At 58.1% G+C, this 23,294-nt stretch overlaps 3 protein-coding genes across 3 annotated transcripts; 1 reads left to right on the forward strand and 2 right to left on the reverse strand.

Annotated features, from left to right (window-relative positions):
* Positions 1 to 5,275: 5,275 nt before the first annotated feature.
* Positions 5,276 to 9,225, reverse strand: BESB_032830 (uncharacterized protein; the record flags this gene model as incomplete). Its single annotated transcript, XM_029361875.1, has 7 exons — positions 5,276 to 5,322; positions 5,547 to 5,613; positions 6,014 to 6,146; positions 6,484 to 6,605; positions 7,600 to 7,736; positions 7,996 to 8,062; positions 8,212 to 9,225. 7 exons carry the CDS (start codon positions 9,223 to 9,225, stop codon positions 5,276 to 5,278), a joined length of 1,587 nt encoding a protein of 528 aa, XP_029215095.1.
* A 2,353-nt stretch (positions 9,226 to 11,578) lies between these two features.
* On the forward strand, positions 11,579 to 14,320 carry BESB_032840 (casein kinase ii regulatory subunit protein; the record flags this gene model as incomplete). Its single annotated transcript, XM_029361876.1, has 5 exons — positions 11,579 to 12,124; positions 12,925 to 13,035; positions 13,299 to 13,424; positions 13,759 to 13,851; positions 14,069 to 14,320. 5 exons carry the CDS (start codon positions 11,579 to 11,581, stop codon positions 14,318 to 14,320), a joined length of 1,128 nt encoding a protein of 375 aa, XP_029215096.1.
* A 1,393-nt stretch (positions 14,321 to 15,713) lies between these two features.
* BESB_032850 (uncharacterized protein) lies at positions 15,714 to 21,478 on the reverse strand (the record flags this gene model as incomplete). The annotated part of the gene is made up of 6 exons (XM_029361877.1): positions 15,714 to 16,221; positions 16,543 to 17,900; positions 18,268 to 18,943; positions 19,281 to 19,503; positions 19,940 to 20,044; positions 20,317 to 21,478. The coding sequence occupies 6 exons, from the start codon at positions 21,476 to 21,478 to the stop codon at positions 15,714 to 15,716; spliced, it is 4,032 nt and encodes a 1,343-aa protein (XP_029215097.1).
* Between the last annotated feature and the right edge of the window lie 1,816 nt (positions 21,479 to 23,294).

A 23,294-nucleotide genomic window follows, 5' to 3' on the forward strand; every position in this document is an offset into this window, starting at 1 on the left:
AACCGGTTTGTCTAATAGTAGGCGGGAAGAAACCGAATTGGCTTCCCCAAGGTCTGCGCCATCAAGCCGACTGACTAGTGAGGCGGGGTGCGGAGTGCTGCTGGCCGCGTACCGCGCAGCACCACCTACACTTGGTTGCAGTGATTCCCAAGCCCTTCGAACAGTGATTTTTGAGGAGGAGGAGGTGGAGAGGGCGGTGGAGGAGGATGAAGACGAGAAGAAGAATGGCGACGCTGACACTGACGGGGCTGGCAAAACTCATGATAGACAGGAATGTAGTCGTAGCTGTCGATGGGGTATACGGGGAACGTGGGTGGCAGACGAATTCCTGGACCTCAACTCGTCCGAGATGAAATGCCTCAAGATTGCGCCTCCTCACACAGGATGGGCCGCAGTAGATGGGTTGCCGAAAACGGAGAGATATGAGGACGCACCTCAGGATCGATTGAGCATCCCGTCTGGCGGCGATCTTGCATACAGCACGGAGATGCCGATAAATCGTGTGGGAGAGGCGGCGGCGGCGGCTACACGCAAGGAATTCTTGGCATCCAGGGGACCCGCCTGTCCTTTCGTCCCACGCGGAAAACCACGAAGGCGGTGGCAATTCGTGTGCGTTTTTCTGGAGGTGGGTAGTATGACAGGTGACCACTAAATGGACCTTTCCTCGTCTGTAGAGTTTCGTGATGATTTCACACTGGCGAACGCAGTCGACTGGTATCCAAAATGCCCCTCCCAGCCAGCTAACCACAATACCACATACTGCATCATTCTTCACCATAGCAGCAATCTACCGCCCATGGCTCCCTTGCGCGCTTTCGCAGGGCACCCTCAAAGCACAAGGCGTCCTTGGCGTTTATTTATTTGCGGGGCAAATCGTACAGACTGTTCAAGGAGACACAGTTGAGTCCGCAGGGGGTGTCGAAGGTCCAGCATGGAACTCGAAAACGCGGGACATGCCTTCTGTCTGGCACCTTTCTTCTGTGGAGGAGCGCGGGACCCACACGCTTCAGCTTTTCTTTCGCTTGCTTTCGACGTCCTTGGTCACGGTTCCGCTGTTGCAGGTGAAGGGACAGGGGGGGATGCTGCCCATGTATGCGGCATCTGTGAAGTCTGCGAGGCCGGTTGTCGCGCCCGCCGACAACGAAGAACTTACGGTTTCCACGCCGGAGAACCGGCAATGCAGCTGCGACTATGGTGGAGCACACTGGCAGACCGCCGCGACAGCAGAACAGAGACGGTACTGCATCTTAACTGAATACAAGACTACAGATGGCGGAAGCCGCGCCCTCCGCTCGGCGCCTGGTCGAGCCGTTGATGGCAACATTCGACGCGCACTGTTCTGCAAGGTCGACAACGCGGCACGTAGAAGAGAGTGCAAGAAGCGAGAGCAGAATTGTGTGCCCCTGCAAGAGTTCCTGCGTACCGCCACCATTTCGGCCATCCGACGGAGCAATGATGTAGCTCGTTACGGATTCTCTGCACGAAGGGACACAGCAACACCAACAGAGGCCGGAGGAACAATGCCGCCAGATGCACTTCCGTCCTGCAATTTAAGTGTGACTATGAAGTGCGTTGAAGGTAGACGTGACGGGCAGAGTTTCAGCGTCCCTGTGGCGAACCAGAGGATTGACGCCAGACGTCAAGTGTCTGTGCAACTGCATGATGTTTCTCACTCAACAGAAGGGCGATCTGCTACAATGGGGTCCCTGGCTGCGCATGCAGAAAAAAGGCACACCTCCCCGCGAATCGGGGCGGGTGCTCTTCACACCTCTCAACAATCCGATTCGGCTTGCCGCGGTGTATTACACATGTCGTGGGCTGTTGCGTTTTGTAAGGGGCGTGCTGTCGGGTGGTTCATCCCCGCGCGACCAAACTCGGGGGCCCTCAATGTTTTGAACAACGGGGCAAAGGTGTCGCCAGGTTTGCGCGATGACGTGACAACCGAGGCGGAGGCGGCATTGGTCCTCTTGGACGTCCTCAGAAGCTTGGAGGTACGCACCGCGTGCTCATCCCGTCTCTGGCGACCTGCAGGGCCATCCACCGCATCGCGTCTGCAGGTGCACTGGCTGAGATGGCAGCCGCCGGTCCCCCTACAACAGAGATGCTTCTTGAGATCTCAACAACGCTGCGTTGTCCCTGAGAGCGCACATAGTACTGCGATGAAAGCGGATAGCATCGACGATAGCCCCGCGCATTCGCCTTTTGGTTGCACCGCCATCGCGAACGTTCCATGGGTGAGGAAACAGAATAATGTTTGTGCCGGTTGCCTCAGCGTGAAGCGTTCGCGTGGGCATTTGTACTCGATCAGTGTTGCGGCGCAGAAACCGCAGCTCGAACGCAAATCCGTACATGGCGTACGCCGCGATGGTAGCCTCAGTGCGACTGGTTCCTTCCCCACCATATAGTTGATACCCCTCTTGCCCACTGGCGAATAGGTGTTTACTCTTCAGGGAGGGAGATGTTGTGCTCGCCCGCGCCAGCGTTATCGCGAATTGACCAGATTGCACTGTGGCTGTGAGATGCTCAAGCACAGCATGTGTTACAGCACTGCGTGACTGTCGAACAGAGCCTCTTTTCCGTCTCGTGCTTCCCCGCTCTTCTGACGTCCTCCACACAGCTTCGCTGTCGATCTGTTGATTGCCGCCTCTCCCCTGCTGGTGAACAGGTCGTCTGCGCACGAGATAACTTCATAGAGATCGCCGCGTCGTACGATTTGGCTCCTACAGTCAATCCGTTCGTCACTCCTCCTCCATCGGCGATCTGTCGGTAAGCCCCCCGCCACACCTGATCGGGGTCGCTGTGTCTGACTGCAGTAGCACCAAGTGGCAGGGGGAATTGCGGTAAGGCTCCCCGATTCAGGTTCCCGCTAGAATGTCCTCCGGTCGGGCTGACGTTTTTACGGCACCCGCTGTGAGTCTCTGTATTTAGGTGACTTTCGGTTCCCGTCAAGGTGATGCCGATCGGGCAATCGGCCGGATGTGTGCAGCCATCTGCCCAGCTGCTGTCTGCTTGTGGCGGCTACATGCTGAAATCCTTGCACAGTGGAGAGTGCAGAGTGCCGCATGGCGTGTTGCACCTCTCATATAATTATAAATCATACCACACCACTGCTTGGCGGGACCTCCAAGTCGAGCGCAAAATGCGAGAGCAAAGTTGCATTCCGACTTGCCTTCGTCAAATAATTCACCAAATAATTCGCTGCGCTCGCTTCTAGCTACTGTTGTGCTCAAGTGGTGATTTTCTCTACAGGGTAGAGGACCTCCATAAAGACTTCACGACACAGATGCGTGACGACTTGGCGGGTAGCGGCAAGTCCCATCTATGGCGAACTAAGGTTTCATCAAGCTGAAAGCTGGCGTGCGGAAGAAACGAGGTATTTTCGTACACAGCGGAGCGTTCCGCGCCGCCACATTGAGGCAGCACCTTTCTCCTCAAAAGTTATAGTGCAGGGCGACCCCCGAGGCACTCTTGCCTATCTCCTACTGGCATGGAAGCTTCCAGGGCGGTCTTCACCGCAACGAAAAAATGAAACTGGAAGAGCACCTACAGCTGTCGGTTTCCCCGAGGGCCTTAGAGTGCGTGCTTACAGGGAGTTATACTACAGAACTAAGGACTGTCTCCAGTTGAACACCGCAAAGTTGCGCTCATTTGATTTGGTTCCACCTGTGTGCTGCTTCGGAGTTGCGCGCGTAACACATACATGAACTCCCAGCGTGTCATACGTCTCGAAGGGGCGCCGACGTCATTTGAAAGAGCTCTGTGGGGGTGGAAGGGGCAAAAAGCCGCCTTCACAGCGAGTGAAGGCTTCTTTGAACAGTAACACCTCTACTCTCGGAAGTTGACAGGCAAACAATGCCCTGAAAACTGGGTGAGGTTTGCATGTCTGTTTTGGTTATCCGTCCACGAATGAAGCCGAGCGCACCTTAACCTAGGTGGCCTCGCCACCTCGAGGGAGCGCCCATGCTACACACTGCAAAAACTCTTCCCTGGAGCCCATACCCGGACACCATCTGCGACGTGTACCGGAGAATGGAGATTATATGTTAAAAAGGCGGGACGGGGAAAGTAAACTGGAAAAGGGGAACGTACCAATCGCTCAAAGGGAGATACAGGGCTGACACAATCACGCCGACTACAATTAACCCCCCTTGGGGGCTTGCAGGCGCTTTTCGCCTAAACCAGAAGAAGGCAATTTCCCGTAAACACGCACACGATCTGAAAGCTTTTTCTACGTGTACAAGGACTGATCCCAATGAAGTTTCCTAGAAAGTGCGACACAACGTGAGCAAACACCGTCGGTATCCCCTAGATATGAAAGCCTATGAGAGTTGTAACACACTGCCACGAGACGCTTTTGAGTGCAGACTTAGGGCCAAGCATCGACACTGTGATCAGAACTGGACGCGCATACGCACTGCCAACACTAAAGACAAACTGTCCCTAAACACCCTTTAAGTTACTGAAAGGTGAGTCCAGGAAAAGGAACCCCTATATAGTAACGGAGGAAAACGTCAACATTCCCTTTTCATTTACGACGTCGGCCCCTGAATGACAAGGCCCTTGCGCGTGTGCGCAAACTTAAAACGTTTTCCTCTGGTTCGGGTACGGATTGCTGGAAATCACGACACACAATGTCCTTTCCGCCCTGCCCGACCCTAAATGCACATATTTTCAGATACGCATATGGCGTGACGCCGTAGCGCTGTCTTCCATTGACAATATGCATCGTACGGCGCATACGTTAGACTCACTAGTAGTTTGAAAGACCCTAATACTGCCTAATGAACACGATTGCTAGCACTACTAGCTGAAGCAACTTGAACTGACTTGTGCGACAACTTCCCTGATTTTCCCTCCCGCACAAGGATGCCTGTAGAACGTGGCACCACGACTTGCTGCGGATGCAGCTTCCCTAAGACATGGTATGAGTAACACTTGGCAAGAACATTTTCTTTTCCCTGCGTTGAGCAATACCACCCTCACGCAAACGACATGCACGTTTGTCGGTGACGCTCTTTGCGTAATTTTCCATATCGTCTGAAAGCATTTCCCGGATATGTGTGCACCCGCGGCACGCGAACGCCTCTCAGTAGTCCATGCTCTGCGCCTATACTTCATCCGTAGATAAACGCATCCAGCATTAGCAACGCTCGACTGGATGCAACACTATACGCGCCTTTAGCTAGTCGAATTGACACCCCTGCAGTATGAGCCCGAAAACGCTTGCTACAATTCCGGCAACAACCCGTCCGACTCTGTCTCCGTGTGTCCGCGCTCAAATGTTGTGGACGAACGCGCATCCGATGTCAAGCTTTGCGTGACCTGAAAGATTAACGAGTAGACAACAAAACGAACATATGTATAAAGCGATAGGTCGGACGCAACGAGAAAGGCCGGACACTCACAGGATTCGATCAGCATTGCGCCGTGCTTTGGTTCCGAATCATGCCTGCTACTGATTCGCGGTCCGCGCACCATCGCAAAACCAGAGGCGAACACCTTCTCATCTAAACCGCCACCTTTTTGTTGCAAGAACATCTGCTCACCCTCATCACACAGTCGCCCGAACATGCTGCAGGCGACGTCTGTCACGGGACACGTGAGGTTCTGCGCCTGAGACACACACATGGAAAAACCGAGATGAACACCTTTGCAGCTCTTGCCTCTCTCATCTCGCGCACCCCTATTTGTCCTCACGGTCCTTCGCGGCCTTCAAGTAATGCGATTTGCACTGCATGTTCCTCCAGTCCTCTGTTCTGTAAGAACAGCTGCTCTGCTGCCTCTCACGCCCCCCCCCTCTCTGCACAGCGTCTGTATTCCTGTCCAGCCTGTGACACTCTTCCCGTCCTTGCAGCCCCGATTGCCAACGGCTGTAAGAACTGCTCAAACATCCACTTGAGCAGCTCACACGGAACCGCTGCTAAAAGAGGAAATTCAGGAACTCGCCGAACGCGGCTGGAGCTCACTGCCAATAGTTCCTCCCTTCTACTTCCCGTTTACACAGCTTGTTCACCTTGAAAGTCTCTTGGCACAGAGCCAGGTCCTTTGCCATCAACTCGCAAGAGAATCCACTCTTGTAGCCTCGATTCGCGGGAACCGTCATATCAGCGAGCGGCGCAGGATTGTAGGTCTCAGCTGTCCAGCACCTGTACGGGCAAAACCAGAAGCACATTCTACCGACTCTGTACGTGACTCGCCTTCTACACGCCATAAGCATGCAGAAGATGAAAGGCGCAGACACGAGAAACGAGGACGCGGTTGGGTGCCCTCCGTGAAGCCCAGTGACTAACTTGGGAATTTCATTCTCGTTCAGTCCTCCAATGAGATATTAAACTCGCGACCTCTCCCATAACTGGCATTGCTCACAGAGAGCTCTTGCGCCGGAAAATGAACAACCAGACGTCTGCTGCAAGCCGGCCTGTTGCCGCAAATGCTGAATTTGAAATCTCGTGCGCATCCCCGGACAAACACCCAGACGCGTACCTTCCAGACGACGCGTTGACAACTTCGTTTAGCAGTTTTAAGTCCACGCCGGCAGATTTGCCCAGGCGAAACGCCTCAGCCACACCAAGCATTGTGGTCGCCAGGATCAGATTATTGCACACCTGCGCAAGATGGCGGACACCAGCCGACAGCCGCATGCAACTCGGTCAACCGCACGCAGACTCTCCATAAACACAACAGCGGAATGATGAGCAGCCGCCGTTGGCTAACAGGCTGGACGAAAACGATAGAACGGAGTACAGAACATCAGGAACACTCCACCAGAGGAGACCCGTTCCTGCGAAAAGAAAAATCGCACAAACAACGAGAGCAATCTTGTCACGGTCGCTCTAGAGACAAAAAGGATGAAGGCGTCGGCCTCAGCACCTTTGCATCTCGACTACAACCGCCTCCGTCTCTCCACCTTACACTACGAACACGGGGACTAAGTGAGCCTGGGCCCTCCCTACTCCCGTGAACGCCTGAGTGATGGATGACTTGTGCTGAACAGCTTGACCGTAACACTGCACGAAGCGTGCTCCGTTCCTCCACAACCAAATACCGCACAAACAACGAGAGCAATCTGGTCACGGTCGCTCTAGAGACAAAAAGGATGAAGGCGTCGGCCTCAGCACCTTTTCATCTCGACTACAACCGCCTCCGTCTCTCCACCTTACACTACGAACACGGGGACTAAGTGAGCCAGGGCCCTCCCTACTCCCGTGAACGCCTGAGTGATGGATGACTTGTGCTGAACAGCTTGACCGTAACACTGCACGAAGCGTGCTCCGTTCCTCCACAACCAAATACCGCACAAACAACGAGAGCAATCTGGTCACGGTCGCTCTAGAGGCAAAAAGGATGAAGGCGTCGGCCTCAGCACCTTTGCATCTCGACTACAACCGCCTCCGTCTCTCCACCTTACACTACGAACACGGCGACTAAATGAGCCAGGGTCCTCCCTCCTCCAGTAGGTGATGGATGACGAGCACCAAACAGGTTTGGCACTGAAATCGGAGGTAGCGAGGAGCTGCAACACGGAATGGTGGAGATGAAGAGGCGCCGAGATGGAATCTGCACGCCTCCAGTCGCAGTGCATCAAAATGGGGCACCTACCTTGAACACCTGACCCGTGCCAACGGATTCACCGCAGTGGAAGATCTTCTTGGCCATGAAGTTAAGCACGGGGGAAGCCACCTCGACATCCTCCGCGGCGCCACCTATCATGAAGGTCAAATTCCCATTCGTCGCACCTGGCAAGTAAGGCACAGAAGAGTGGCCTTATGCGATGCATATGCCGTAGCAGCAGAGGACACGAAAAAAGGGACCTACGGAGACTCTGGCAGCTCACAGAGGCAGCAAGACCAGTGTACACATATCAGTGCACAAACGATGCTGAGACTGCCCCCCCTCCCCCCCACTACCTCCTTCTTGGCATCTGGTCTGGCGCAGGGAGGCTACCGCAGAGTGTCTGTTTCTTCGCGCCTTGCATTGCCATGTCTTTGCTCGCACCGGGAATGCCTCCGGAGACCGGAGCGTCAATCATACGGTGGCCTCGCTCCCGCACCTCCTGGGCGATCTGAAGGAACGCACAGACTCAAGCGACATCCCGAGGTAATCACACGGCCCTCTATACGCCTGCAGAGACTCTGTCGCGCATACGGAGTCTCATGGGTATCTCCAGAACGTCCACTGCCAGCACACGCGACCCGCGAGATGTGCACGCACCTCCACAGCTGAATTGGGTCCAACTGTGCTGCAGTCCACTACCAGGCCGCTGCAGGAGTCTTTGTGCCCTTCGACTGCTTTGTCCCCGGTCAGGCCATCGAGGAGACCTCCCTTGGAGAGTACGACGTCTCGCACTTCGTTGGCAGTTGGCAGCATGGAGATGACGATGGGGCATCGCGGCGTGGCGTTGGAAGTCCCCCTCGCGCCCGCCTGCGCCTTCGCGCTTTCTTTCTTCTTGAAGGCGAGGTGGGATTCACGGACTTTGTGCCCGAGGTCTTCGACAGAACTCGCTGGAACGGCGCCAAATGACTCCTCCAGGAGCCGCACACATCGCGCCATCACGTCGTACACACACAGTTGCACGCCACACCGCCCTAACACGGTAGCCATGCGCAGCCCCATGTTGCCGAGTCCAACGAATCCGACGAGCGGTTGGCGCGGCTTCTTTTTTTCGGCTTGATATTCGCCAGGTCTGTCCACGATGTAAGCATCGCCCGCCACTTGCACCGAGAAAGAGGGCAGCGGGCGGTGTTCGCCCTGGCGAACGGGGCTAGTCATCGCGCGACCGTGGGTCGCTGGCACAAGACCACGCGGGGTTGCAGCAGCTTCCGCTCCAGCAGAAGAAAGAAGAGCCCTCTCGGCCACTTGGACTCCGGCGTCCTTTGGAATTGCCTCAGGAGGTAAGACAGGAGGGGCACGGCGGCGAGCCGGTGACAACTGACTCGCGAAGGCCGGCGGCGTGAGCTCCGCAGCAGCAGCGCGACAACGCTTCGGAGGCTTGGTGAGGAGCGAAGCGTGCTGGAAAACGTGAGACGTCTGTCGCCATTTCGAGAACGACATCGCAGTGCGGCGATGAGCACTCAGGGCCCATAACTGCAGAGGCGGTCGACGAGAGTCAGCCAACTGGCGGGCCGCTCTGCCTTGGCGAAACGTGAGGAACCCTGGACACGCGCCTTGGACACTTCCGCTGCGTGTCGGCGACATCAGGAGCCAGCGAAGGGACGAGCTTGCCATTTTGGGGGGGAAATAAAGCGTAAGCAGATCGAGCTCAAACTGGGTATAACGTTGAATCTGGGGGGTTCGCACCAGTCACGCGTGCCCCGTACGCCGGACGTCGTCAACACCAGGCAGCTGCCGGCAGAAACCCGGTCGCTGGCAGGAACGGTTTCGAGGCCGCGAGTTCAAACCCTGGCACGAATTTGTCGTCTCTTTCACAAGCCAAACAACACCCGAGGCGCGCCGCCCTTGGGTCATCATGACCTGGCGATCTACAGAATGTTTGACGCGTGAGCGTCATCTGGGCGCTGACCCCAGGTGCTCTCAAACCACTTGGTCGCGGGGGTAAGGATGCAAGCAGCGGACAGCCGGTTCGCTGCCATCTTCGTGAACTGATCGCCAGCCAATTAGGCTGTTTTCTGGCCTCCCGAGACCCCCCAATCTCCGCCCAGCCTCGCCCGCCAGAGCGGAACCTCTGGTAGCCCGCGTCGAGCGAGAGGCGCCCGCCAGCCTCGTCGCGGACGGAGGCCGCCCCCCGCGCGGCGCCTCGCGCGACGCCATTTCCCGAACTAAGTTGCGCACGGATTTCGCATCTTCAGAACGGCGGCAAACGACAGGTGTGCGCTTCTCTCTCTGCAACGTCGAACGCAGTCCCGGCGACCACGCTCGAAGGACGCCGGGGGGGGGGGGGGGGGGGGGGGGGCGGTACAACCTGACCAGAAGAGCGGGAGTGGGACGGGGCGCTGCAAAGACCCTCCGCACGACAGCGCCCAGGGGTTTCTCGACTATAAGCCGAGCCTGGAGGTATATTGGAGAAAAGAAGGGGGGACTTTGCGCGGAGGAAACGCATGCTGGCTGCGCTGAGAGGGACGTGTCAAGGAAGGCGGTTCTGAGAAACTGGAGCAGGCAGTGACACAAACGGATGTATGAACAAGTGGAGCGAGACCTTCGTGACACCCGTTGACCCTCGCCCCCGTAGCGTTGTGTGTGTTTAAGCGAGGCGCATTGTATTTTGCTTTTAGTGGCCCCCCGATCAAGGAGACGGGAACGAGGCCTCAATTTTCTGTCGCACTCCCTTCTGTCTGCCGGTTCCACCGGCTTCTCTGAGTGTTGTCTCTCATGTAGGAGCGAAGCTCGCGCGCCTGTTAAGCAAGCTTTTTTTTGTTCGGAGGCAGCATCTCGCGACACGCCGGCGAATCCTTCCGCAGAGACTCCACTACGGAGTTCTCGTGTAGAGCTTACCACGCGTTTCAGCGTGATTCTTTCCGCCGTCTTCATCCTCCGCAGGAGCGAGAAACGCGTGACGTTCTTATGCCTCTTTTCTGTTTACGCCTTTTGTTCAACGGCGATTCTTTCAAGCGAGCACCCCACCGCGTCCCGAAAGGTTCCTTCCTCAGTCGGCGTGAAACGCAGAGTTACAGTCAGAGCGCCAGACTTGGGTTTCGGCTCCGTGTCGACTGCATGCATCAGCAGCAAGAGCAAACCTGAACTCTCACGTGTTTTCTTCTCTGCTATCGGGATTGCACCTCAAACGCGGCTCGCGTGTTTTGGGATCGGTTCCGCGGAGGAGGCATCCACACTGACGCTTGGAGGCGCGTCCTCTGTGTCCGGGAGACGGCCTCGCCGGTCCCGGGGAACGCCCGCGTGCCGACGGAATTCTTTAGTTTGCCTTCTTCGTAAAGTTGCACCAGTGGACAGAACCCACTCAACGGAGGGCTGACGTGCCCCATTTGGCGTTCTCAACGCAGGAAGTCTCTGGGATTTGCTCGCGGAAGCGGCGTTTACCTTTTTTCCCCTCCATCTAATTCATTGTCTTTCTGTCCTTCGTTTCTAGTCTTCGTGCTTGCGTTCCTCGTCGTCATTTCCCCTTTCAAACATATTCTCTGGACGCTTTTTTTATTTACCATTCTCTGTTTTGCTCGGTTTGTCCGCGCGCGGCGGCGCCACGTCTCTTTGAGGGCACTAAGCTCCCTCCTTTGTCTCTTCACATTAACTCTGAACCCTTCCTTCCGCGTCCCATCCACATTTGTAGCACTCTAAACTCCCCAGGGTCGTTTGGAGGCACTCGGCTTCCCGTTCTAGCCTCTTCTCGTCTTCGTGTGGAGTCAATCTCCTGCGTTTTGGGTTTTGATCCGTCGCGGCCGCGTCTTTCTGGTCTTCTCGCCTCCTCCTCCTCTCGTGTCTCCCTCTCCCTACTCGCAGCGGCGCCAGTTTCGCTTTCGGCTTCGAGCGACGTTCTGCATCTGCTCTCGCGCTGCCTGGGACGCTGCGACGCCGCGCCTCGTCGCTGTCTTTTTCCGGTTCACTCCTCCGCCGTTTGCCGCCTCGGCTGCCAGCGCGCCGTTTCTCAGGCTTCGCCCACGGTTTCACCATGACCCTCACGTCTTCGGGTTCGCGGGCTGGAGGCCCGGGAGGCGCGCGGTCCGCGGGCCAGTTCGCCCCCGGGGAGCTGTCGTCTTCGCTGCTGCCCGGGGCAGGCGAGCGGGAGGAGGCGGTGCGCCAGCTGGGAGGGCGGCGCGAAGGCGAGGGAGGCCGCATGCTTCGCGAAGAGCCTGCATCCACGGTTCGCGCGCCGGCAGTGACAGCGGCGTCTGTTTTCACGCGGTCTGAGGACGAAGACGACGATGAGGACGGAGAAGACGAGGGCGAGACGTGGATCTCTTGGTTCTGCGCACTCGAGGGTCACGAGTGTTTCGGCGAGGTCGACGAGGAGTACATCAAAGACACCTTCAACCTCTTTGGCCTGAAGCCTATCATCGGAAACTACGACGCCGCACTGGACATGATTCTCGGCACTGCGCCCGACGATGAAGACATCGATGAGCAACACTTCCTCGAGGTCTACCGGGACGCCATGGACCTCTACGGCCTCATTCACGCTCGCTACATCATCACCCCGCGCGGCCTCGCCCAGATGGTAAGCTTGCATGCGAAGCGATGCGATGCGGCACGGCCGCTGCGGCGTAGAGCAGGTTGTGTGCAACGTGGAGCCTGGAGTCGACGGATTCGTTCAGTCACAAGGGGGACATTTGTGTGCGCTTCCCGTCAATGCACAAGGCGCTCATCTGCTCTCTAGAGATGCACGTGGTGCAAACACAACGCACGTACTCCCGCTTCGTTCTCCCTCAGCCATGGGCGCACGCCGCCTGTGTTGTGTGTCGCCTCTTCCGCCAAAGAGCGGGCGCCGCTCGGACGCATCCCGTTCGCCTTGGGGCGGCCCCCGGCCCAGAGACCCGTGGGACGAGCCCTGCGGGCCCTGTGACCCCCGGCTAACGTCCGGCGGGCCCGCCTTGTGTCGTACACGTGGCACACCAGCCTTGCGCTGCTATGGGCGAACAAATGCATGCCAGGGCATGTCGGGGAACGAGTGTGCGCGCCCTTTGACTCGACGCCTGATTGCGTAGGCTGCGATGCATGCGCGCTTCTCTTTAGCGCGACTTGAAGCCGTGCATCCCATTGTCCTTCTCATTCGGGTGCTGTCACTACATAGATATGTATATAAATTAAGTGTATGCTTACGTATATGTATATATGTGTATAAATGTATATATATATGTATATATATATATTCGTGATCCCTGGCTGCCGGCGGTTTGAGGCCCTTGCTGTGTGGCGCGCGGGTGACCGAGCACAACTGTTTTCGTGCTAGCGGCTAGTCCTGCCATCCGGGCTCTCCTCATGCGCCTGTGAATCGTTGCGTGCACTTTTTTTTCTCAGCGCGAGAAGTACATCGCGGGGCAGTTCGGCGAATGCCCTCGCGTCCTCTGCGACCGCCATCCGGTCTTGCCTGTTGGCCTTTCTCCAGATCTCCGCTCCCACCGCCTGCGGGTCAGTCCTGTTTCGAAGAAATCGGCATGTTTCTGAAGCCACCGAGTCCGCCTGCCAGCATATTTTTTTCAAAGCCGTCGCTGCACCTCAGCGGCCCTCGCGACCTGCAGAGGCTGTGGCGCGGTTGTGTTTCGCTGTCTGGCGCTGTTTCCTTTCCGAATTCACTTTTTCGTTCTCCGCTTGCTGCCTTTTCGCGGTCTTTGATGGACTTGTTGACTTCTTGTTCTGCGGGCCAAGTGTGCGTTTTCTGTTTGTGTTTGCAGCTGTACTGTCCTCTCTGCCAAGAGGCCTACGAGGTGCGAGAAGGCAGTGAGGAGGCGAAGGACATCGACGGCGCCTTCTTTGGCCCTTCCTTCCCGCACATATTCTTGCAGACCTTCCCCAATTTGGTAAGATCCGGACTCCTGAGCTTGTCTTTCGTTTCTGCTCTTTCGGGGTTTTTCGCGTCTCCTATACACGCGCACGAGGCCACGCTCTTCGGCTGGCTGTCTTCGTCCGCGGGAACGTGCCCTCGCTCTACTGGACGAGCTCGTACCAGCGGTTTTTGTTTGCGTTCGTCTGTTGCCTGAAGGCTGCTTTGCGGGTTTTTCGGCGCCGCTTGTCCGGGCGCCTCTCGGTCTCTCGTCAATACGACTCTTCGCGTCGAGTTGCCCACCTTGCTGGCGCTTCCAGCTCCTTTCGCGTACAGTTTTTTTTTTCTTATTGGCTCCCGTCTGTGCCCAGGTCCCTCTTGACGTCCCGGTGCCCTACCAGTCGAAGATCTTCGGTTTCCGCGTTCACAACAAAAAGTCGATCGTTCAGTTGAAGCTGGAGCGGGTGAGTACGCTGGTGAATAGCCTGATTTTCCATGTGTTCGGTAGCGCGGCTCTGTTTTCCTTTTTTTTCTCGTTATTTCACTTTGCCGCCGTGTTCCGTCCACTGTGTTGCCTGGGGTTTGCCTACCGTGGCTCCTTGGTTCAGGATTCCAGGTGTGCCCGCGCTCGGCGTCTCGGCTTTCGTAGCTCAGGATTTTTCGATTTCCCTTTTCCTTCAGGGCGAGTATGGCAGAGAGTGCGTGCCGGCCTCAGCGGCGGGCGGACGCCCTCTGTCCACTTCGCGGGCCCCAGGCTCGCCTGCTGCTGACGCCGCCCGGAAGGATCGCGACGAGGCCTCGCCGGCTGGAGCCGAGAAGGGCGAGGACGCGGTCGCAGGCGCGCAGGGGCAGGCTCGCGCAGGGGTTTCGCAGCCCGCGGTTGTCGCGGCGAGCAAGAGCCCAAGCGGCAACTGGGAGAAGACCGGGACTTAACCTGATTCACAGAGAGAGGAGAAGGAGGCCAGGCAGGCAGGCGAGAGAGGCGCCTCTGAGTCACTGTTGCAGAAAAGAGAGGGGGAGAGGGCGACGAAAGATGAAAGCAGCGATGTTGTATGTGAGAACTAATCGGGTAGTCGGTACCAGGCGGGGAATGACGCACGCGGACTCCGCGGTAGCCCGCTGGGAAGGCTTTAGGAAAGGCTGATGGGAAGGGATTCAGAGCGCTGCTTTGGAGACGAGGTGGCGGAGACGAGCTATCGTTTTTCCCGTTTCGGGTTTAGACTCCAGAAACCAATGACTAGTGCGATCTCTCTGTCCTTGAGAGACGGCTGCTCAAATGTTGACGCTTCACTGGGAAGCCTTTCGCGGGAGCGTCACAGCGCGCGACTCCAGCTGCAACGCGCGTCCCCGTATCCCAGTTCTGGGCCTCGACAGCGTCTTTTCTTGAACTGGATACAGTGAAAGCCAGGCGTTTTTCAGCATGCAGACACGCGGAAGGTCCAGTCGGAGCCTGCCGCTAGAAACGTGTGGAATACTGGTGCTGGCCTATCTTTGTAGATTGCACGTGGCGCATCAGAATCTACTGGGTATTCGACAGTGTGTTTCCACGGCGTAGTGCGAGCTACTTCCTCGTGACAGTAGCGAAGCCTTCTGCTCTGACCCACAGATACGCTGCCACACAGCACCGTCATGCACCCTTGAGCTGGGCAAGCGGCGCTTCCTGCGTGCCGCGAGAGATTTCCCGCTGCAGCGTTTAGATCATGGCATGCCCCGAGTGCCTCCCTCTCTCCTTTGCAACAGGAGAACCGCATCCCTTGGCAAAGGCCTCAAAAGCCGCGATTGTGCGATTGTCTCTTAGTGCGTCAGTTCCTAGCTGCATCAAGCGATCTTGCAGTCATTCTCGTAGCTGCGACCGCGGCACTTCGTCATACGACGTGAGTGGGTGGAACGCAAAGAACCACGCTGCGGCTTCCCTAACAGAAACATTCGACAGGAAGGAACTGTACGCGTGGTCGCCAAAAACTAGACCAGCATATTTGTCATCGCTCCTAAAAGGGTCTATTGAATATGATCCGTCCGTCAAACATGCAGCACCTAGACACTATCTTGGTGTAGCTGCGTCAGCCCCAGCGCCCCTCGAGTGACGTAAAAAATAAACCACTGGGCACTCACAAGTGATATGGCGTCTCGCGTTCTCCCTCCAGACGCAGATGGAAGACACACAGGATTAAGGTGGCATTCCGATGAGAGATGCATCACGCCCTGCCGTCACAACAAATTCACCAAAAACACTGCCTCGTTGAGAAACGCCCACGAGAACTTCTCGCCGGCTGTCATGTGCAGCGGACAATGTATATCGTCTCACAGACTTCTGCACTTTCGCCTTCTAAAAGCTGTCGTTGATCATGCCTATGTGAAATCGGCCAGGCAGAAAAGAGAGTCCCGTCTCTCCCAGCCGCACGGGCTTTGCAAAGGTGATACAGAAGGGAGCTATTCGAACAGCCATGCCAACGGAAGGATACTGACACGCGCTCCAGCCTGTCTTTTCTCTCAGACTATCCATGGCCCCCCTCAACCTGCCTTCCAGCTCCTGACGCTTTTGGGAGGCGCGCTGTCTTGCCTGGGCGAGAAAGCGTAGCGGCCGACTCCCGCCGGGGCCTGACGCTGTCTCTGCTGCATCGGTCAGGACCCCGGAGCCCAAGGCTCCATCTCCGACCGCGGTCGAAGGGCCCAAGGCGGCGGCCGCAGCCGCTGTGGCGGCGGCAGCAGCGCTTGGCGGTGCAGGCGAGGAAGAATGAAGGAGGAATGGAGAGAATCCTAGACTGTGGTCGAGGAAGAACGCGAGCTCCATTAGCTGCACGGGCACGCGCGGACCGGCGGGGCCTAGACGAGCCCTGAACAGAGAGGGCCACGGAAAACGAGACAGCTCAACACGAATGAAGATATAGACCCAGCCCAAAACAGACAAGGAAGCGCTTAACACTGCAAATATCCAGCAGAAAACAAGACGGACCCCCCTTCCGGAGAAACACGAGAGCAAACGCCTTTATAGAGGCGCGTCCGCAGCTCGCCGGTGTCTCCATGGCGCGCAAACGTGAGCTCGAGGCCGAAGTGTGACACCCTCGCGCCGACGCCTTAAAGCCCAGCTCAGAGGCAGCCTCGCAGCAGCGCACGAACCCAGGGAGTAGGCGTCACGTTCGCCACCTCGCACTCACCTGGCGACGATGGGGACCCGCAGCTCGAGAGAGCCACTGGCAACCGCCTCGAAGAGCCCGACAGGCTCGCGGCCCCAACCACGCACCCTGTCTCCTTTCTCTCCCTTGAGCTTGAGCATCTCCCAGGGCGGAAACCGTGCAGCGGCGGCGCGGAGGGAGGTCGCGCGGAGCCGGTCTCTGTCTTCTTTTGACGGCAGGGCGGAGAAGGCCGCCGCGGCAGAAGCCTTCGCGTCGGGCGCGGCTCCCCCGCGAGAGGCCGCGTTGTCCTCCGGGAACGGCGGAAAAGCAGAGAAGGAGGAAGACGGGAGCGGCGCGCCGTGAGGCGCGTCAGCGGAAAACGCAGAGGAAGCATACGGAAGCGAAGCGAAGGCGAGATGAGGAAGGGGAGAAGACATGGCGCCTGGAGCAGCCGCCCGCTTATGGAGCTCCTCCGCAGACGCCAGGGCAGAGCGACATGAGGAAACGTAGCAAGACGCCTTCGCGAGGAGGCTGCGAGACAGATTTCGCGCGTGCTCACACAGGACACGCAGCGAGCCCTTCTGCGCTGCAGAGGCGGCGGCGGCCGCGGGCGACGAGACCGCGGCGGCAGGGACGCAGGACGACAGCATGGCCAGCAGCATGCGAGGAGGGAGTAGGACATCGAGGTGGAAGCGGGTGCAGAGGGAGAGGTGTGCGAGGTCAAACGGAGAAGCCAACGCGCCGAGGCAGCCGCGCACGCGCCGGCAAAAGCCCCGACCGCCTGCCGAGTCCGAAGCAGGAGACGCCTTCTGGAGAAAGGGAACCGTGCGCGAAGCGAACGACGCGGAGAGGCCGCAGAAAGGAAGGGGAGGCGATGTGCGGTACAGGGAAGACGCCGGTGCGTGCGAGAAGCCAGAAGGCAACAACTGAGGCGCAAAGGGAACCGTCGTCATCGCTCTGTCCCTTACCCATCCGCCTGCTTGTCTGGCTCGCGTATAAGCCGCAGAGGAGAAGGAGGCGACAGCCGGACCGACCTTATTTTTCAGCGTCAAGTAGTGCTGCGACAGCGCGGAGCCGTGAAGCAGCCGCTTGAGATGAAGTCGCTCCGCGAGATTCGAAAAGAAAGCGGACGAGGAAAGAGACGACAGGGCAGAAGACAAACCCCCCTGCCGTTCGGACGCTGCCGCATGCCACCCAGGAAACCATGAATACCCCAGGCACGATGTCTGCGAAGCGGGAGGCGAGGGTGCTCCCGCAGAAGCGCCAGATGGCGCGGCACCAGCCGCAGAAACCGAGAAAGCTGCTGCAGCATCGCTGACCGTGTACGGGGTAAATACACCTGCGAACGACGAGGCCTCGAAGGCCACTGACGTGGAAGGACTGGAGGGCCTCTCTCTGAGCTGAAAATCGCAGCAAACATCGACAGACAAAACTCCCGATGAAGTGTTTAATATACGTCCAAGCCCTGCTGCAGCAGTCACTAAGGATACTTATCGCAGGTTGCGATTGGCTATGCCAGCGGACGCAGCAGAAGAGCGAGGTCCTTCGCAAGTCGAAAAGATGATGCACGAGTTAAAAACGTTTCGGAAAGAACGTTCACGCATTCTCGCCGCTGAACCGATCCCGGAGGCGGATGGAGCGAACTGCCCAAATGAGAGAGAATACACTTGCCAATGAGGGTTCCATAAACGCAAGCTCAGTTCGAAGATACTGACACACGAAGATCCCCGACTTTTTTTCCGGTTTCTTCTCGTGTGTGCTTCCTACCGAGTCTGCAGGTCGGGAGTTTAAACGTAGACGCACACCGCCGGCAACCTTCGCGACGTCGTGCCCTACAGTTGGATCTCCGAAGACACTCCCGCCGCCGACAGACAAGCGCGACAGCGGGCGCAGAGCGGCGACTTCCTCTGCCCCGATGACGGCGGGATGGGCTGCGGTGGCGGCCGAAAGCAGCGGCTGGGCCTGCCTGAGAGTCTGCTTTACTTTGTCCGTCCAGCCAGCCTTGGGCTCGGCGCTTGGGCCCACGCTGCCCTGCCTGTCTCCTCCGTCTGCATGCCCAGGGGCTGCGGGCGCGGCCTCGAGGCCGCTTGCTTGCTCGGAGGGCGCTGCGAAGTGCAGATACCGCCCCTTCCGCCGCTCGACACTCGCCTCGCCCCACACGCTGCCGGCCTCGCCCAGGCGCTTCTCTGCGGCTGCAGAGAAGCTCACGCGGACGTGGCCTGCAGGCAGGAGCAAGCTTGCAGAGCTGTCGGTCGAGTTCGGGGAGCTCGCTGGAGAAGCCGCCGGGCCCGGCGGGTTCTTGGCTGCCAACGAGGCGAACAGGCGCGACCGTAGTGGAGCTGACCCCGAGCCCTGCGTCCCGGGCGGCTGGGGAGACGCGACAAGAGGCGGCGACTCCAACGTGGAGGACGCCGACGCCGAGAGGCGCACAGACTCCTGGTCTCTGAGAACAAACTCGAGACATAGCGGGTTCGCAAGTATGCTTTTGCAGAGCTGCAACCCCGCAGACCCCTGCGCGGGGCCACAGGGAAGCACGCCGTGTGCCGGCTGGTCACTCTACCGGCTTGAGGCGCCCACTCATGCAGGCAGGTAGACACGCAGGCACGCCAAGCCTCCGGCGTGGCTACGTGTCGCCGTCGCCATCGATGCAACGGGGATACAGACATACAAAACACGTACACGCACGTAGGTATCTACGCGCATATCCACGCAAACGTGTTCCCCCCAGGGCGCGTCCGCGCCCGCCCGCAAAGCCTTCTCAGTGACTGTGTTGCACTCACGTGGCGAGCGACAGAGAGTTGAGAAGGAGGTCGGCTGAGAATGAAGAAGTCTGCGAGACAGCGGCGAGGCTGCCCTTCGCTTTATCTTTCTCCCTCGAGAAATCGAACTTCGGAGAGAGCCGCAGCGCGAGCCGACCGCGGGCGGACGTGCCCGCGATGTTGCGGTTCTCCAACAGGAGCTGCCCCTGGACGTCGCGTGGCGCGGAGGACGGAAACGAAATGCCTGCAGACGCCAGACCGAAGTGTTCGCGCCAAAAAGGTCCTGGACTGCCGATGCCTATCCTCCGCGGCGTGCCCAGTCGACAAGAAAGCAAAGCCTCTTCGGCTAGAATGCAAACGAACACGAGGAACAAAGTGTTTTAGGCAAGATCCGGGCGCTAGTGGCATCGCCTCACACATCTGAAAGCCACCTTTACCTAAGCCCTGACACATTTCAGTCTGTTACCAGCGTCTCGCAAAACAACGGAGGACGTGATCAAGCGAGCCTGCGCTGCGACACGATTCACAGACCGGCGCGTTCTTCGCGGCCTCGGCGCCCGCACTGCGGGTGACGTACCGCGGGACGCTCATGCAAAGAAAAAGACAAATACGTACATATATATATGCCTATGAACGAGTGAAAGAGTCACAGTTTTGTCTGCCGCCTGCGCGGCCTTTACCTGGGCGCAGCGTGCGCGACGGCTTTTCGAGCGCAACCACCTCGACACGAATGCCTTCGTTGCCGGGAAGCACCGCGGCATTAGCTTGCGCGTCCTCGAAAAGATCTGAAGGCGAAACCAGTTACGCGACATAAAGCAACTGCGGAATGAGCCCTTCAACCGTGCATCAGATTCAAGTCGTTCATCGCGCATCCTCATGCCGTCTGCGATCTGCCTGCCTAGGCGCTCGCGTCCTCTTTAATCCGCACCTTGGCATGTGTTTCCACGTCCCTATGGCCCTGAGAGACCCGCAGCTTTCCGCGTGACTCGCTGCACTGGTGCTTCAGTTTCATGGATGCGAGAAGGCGGCTGCCTGCATTCGTTTTGCTTTCGCCTACCTGACTCGCCTGCGGCTCTCTGCCAGCGCAGCACGTCCCATTTGAAGGGAGCTCCAGGGCGCAGATTTAAGTGCTTCGCCAGCACGTCCTCCCTCAGCTTCCCTGTGGTCTCCACTAGACCGGCGCCTGCCCTCGCCTTCTTGCCGGTTTCCGCCCCGCGCGCGTCGAGCTCCTGGGGCGTCTCGCGGCGCACGAAGGTGATTTTTAGCGGTGGGTTCGCGACGAGGGGCTCTGCGCAGTCGAACTCCACGCGAAACGCGGGAGCGGCGTCCTGCGACGAGTGTCCTTCGCCTTCGTTCCATCCGTGGTGCTCCTTTTGCATAGGCACGAACCGCGGCCGCCGGTGAAGCCGGGCGAAGAGATAGCCGTTCTCGAGGTACCAGGCATTGACGACAGCGGCGAACGCCCGCACAAGCGCCGCGTTCTGGTCTGCAGAGAGCGGCAGCTGCGGGGTGGGAGCCGCCTGACAGGCAGGCAGGGCCGCCGCCCTCGCGCGGAGCTCCTGCTCCACGCGAGCGATCAGTTCGTGCGGAAGGACGCGCGAGTCGCGGACGGCGAATCCTGCAATCACGTACTGCGAGGGCAGGCGAGGCGAATCCGGCGGCATGTCCAGCAGTAGCCCTGCCTCGTCGCCTGCCGCGTCTGCCTCTTCGCCTGCCGCGTCTGCCTCGTCGGCCTTCTCGCGCTTGGGCTCCAGCGCGGCGGAATTCGCCTCCAAGTCAGGCCGCGGCCCGGCAAACGCAAGCGGAGTCGCGGAGAGAAGCGGAGACTTCGGAGGCGAGGGTGCCGGGTCCGTCTCGCCGATTCGCGGCGAGAGCCGAGCGACCGTCGCAGTGCGTTGCTGCTTCGACGTTGAGCGGAGCGAGGCGACAGGGAAGCTTCGGCCAGCCTGCCGCAGGTCGAGGGAGGGTGCGAGAGACAATTCAGAGGGGACAGAGCCAGCAGGACCCGAGGCGGAGGCGAAAACAGAGAGACCGGCGCCTAGCAGGCTGCGCCGTGGCTCGGAGAAGAAGGAGGAGCCCGAAAGACAGATGAGAAGAAGAAGCGATGCGACAGACACGGCGCGCCAGAACGACACACAGAGAGGACGGCAAGTACCGGAAAAAGAAAGACGTTTGCACCGCCCTGACGGCGGCGCCCTCCGCTCCGCCCCGTCCTGCATGTTGTCTTCGAGGTCCTGATTCAGGCTGCGGAACGCGGATGATCGCACGAGAGAGGCAACGGAGACACTGAACCTGCATGAGTCGCCTTGTCTTTTCGATTCGAGTACCGGCGTCACATTCTCATTCCTTGCCCGCGGGATGGGGGCCGGTTGAGCGGCCTGACAGCAAGGCGGGGAGGCCTTCTCTTGTTATCGACGAGCTCAGACGGGATCGGAGGAACTGCGCTGTGCGTAGATCAGAAGCTCGAACACACGCGCGCGCCGACAGATTCACCGCGGGGAGGCGGTTGTCGTTTGGGGTTTCACAAATAAGAGCGACCCCCGCGTGCGTCGCACACCTCTGCAAATGAACGGACGGCCGGGTATGGTGAGCTAGAATAAACGAAGGGTGACCGTTGCGCACGCATCTACATAAGAGAAAAAACAGAAGAATGCCCGCGTACACACACCAGCGTGAAATACTTCAGACAAGCTCCGATTCAAGACAGACGGCTACATATTCGCACGTCACACTGGCCGTTGAGATGCAGTTTGTCTCTCCTGGTGAGGATGCCGACAGTCCATTTCGACGAGAAGACAGCAGCTTGGGAAAATTTGGCAAGCGAAATAGGCCTTCGTTCTACTGTCTTTTCTGCACAGAGTCGGCGGCAAAGCTGTGCGAGAGACACTCGCGTGCAGACGACACGGATACCGGTCGTGTGAAGAGAGGCACGGAGATTGTCTGGCCTCGGACTTTTTTTCCCCGTCGCACTTCGGGGACGAGGAATCCAAGGGTCGACGTGGGAGATTCTGCTTTGTGTGGAGCTCTCTACTCTCCGCAACCCTCAGTACCCTGTCACTGCTTTCTCTTCTCTGTCTCCTTGTCTTGCGGCAGGCGCGCAGCCCGCCGGCAACACACATGCACGAGGAAGAGAAAGTGCCGACGCGAAAAGCGGGCCGTGCAGTCGGCGCGAGAGACTTCAACGCACGGAGACACCGGTGCACCGCCTTAAAAGACTGGAGAACCCACATGTCCTCCTGGAGAACAAGAACAAGAATTCGTTGCTCTCTGTTTTCCTGAATGCGACTGCCTTGCCATGCTTCCTGCTCTCATGCGGTGGCCTAGACCAGGACTGGTACTGTGTGTAGGCACGTGCTAGATACTAAAATACATATGTAGCAATGCGATAATCAGTTGATCAATGCTCTACAGCCACACTGTCTAGGATACCGGAGGAGCGTCGGAGAAATACGACGCAGGGTCTCCACAGAACTGAAGAACACGGAACCTGTTCCAGGCTGGACTAGTAATACACATGTTCTGAGAATTGCCAAAGTTCTTGCACAGGCTCTCCAAAACGTGTAAAAAGCCTTGGGACCTCCTGATCGGCGGCTATCCACGATAGCTGCGCGAATCAGAAGGATGTGCTACCTGCATGTCTGAGACGCCGCTACCCTAGGTCTCAAAGAGCGTCCATCTAACCCAGACCTCCGTTCGGAACAAGACTAAGGTCAGCCGGGTGACACAGAATGAGTAGCCGCTTGAAGATAGCCATACCGGAGCGATCGCCTTTGACAATCCATAGTGCGTCCTCTGTGGTTGCCTTGAAAGTGCTTCTGTAATACTGCGTGGCTGAGACCGCTGTCGAAGCCCCAATCAGGGAAACATCCCGTACAAGTGTTCACGAGATGGCGCCCGTTCGTGTTTCTGGTGGGCTGGCTGCTTCTGAATTCTTGTGAGCACGTGGGAAATGGTCTACGTCCTACTGGTATTACTCACCTGCGCGCATTTCAAAAACACGGTGCGGCTTTCACGTGACGGTGGGAACCCTCTTTT

Source organism: Besnoitia besnoiti (assembly GCF_002563875.1).
Source record: "Besnoitia besnoiti strain Bb-Ger1 chromosome Unknown contig00018, whole genome shotgun sequence".
In the NCBI taxonomy this organism is placed as follows: Eukaryota; Apicomplexa; class Conoidasida; order Eucoccidiorida; family Sarcocystidae; genus Besnoitia; species Besnoitia besnoiti.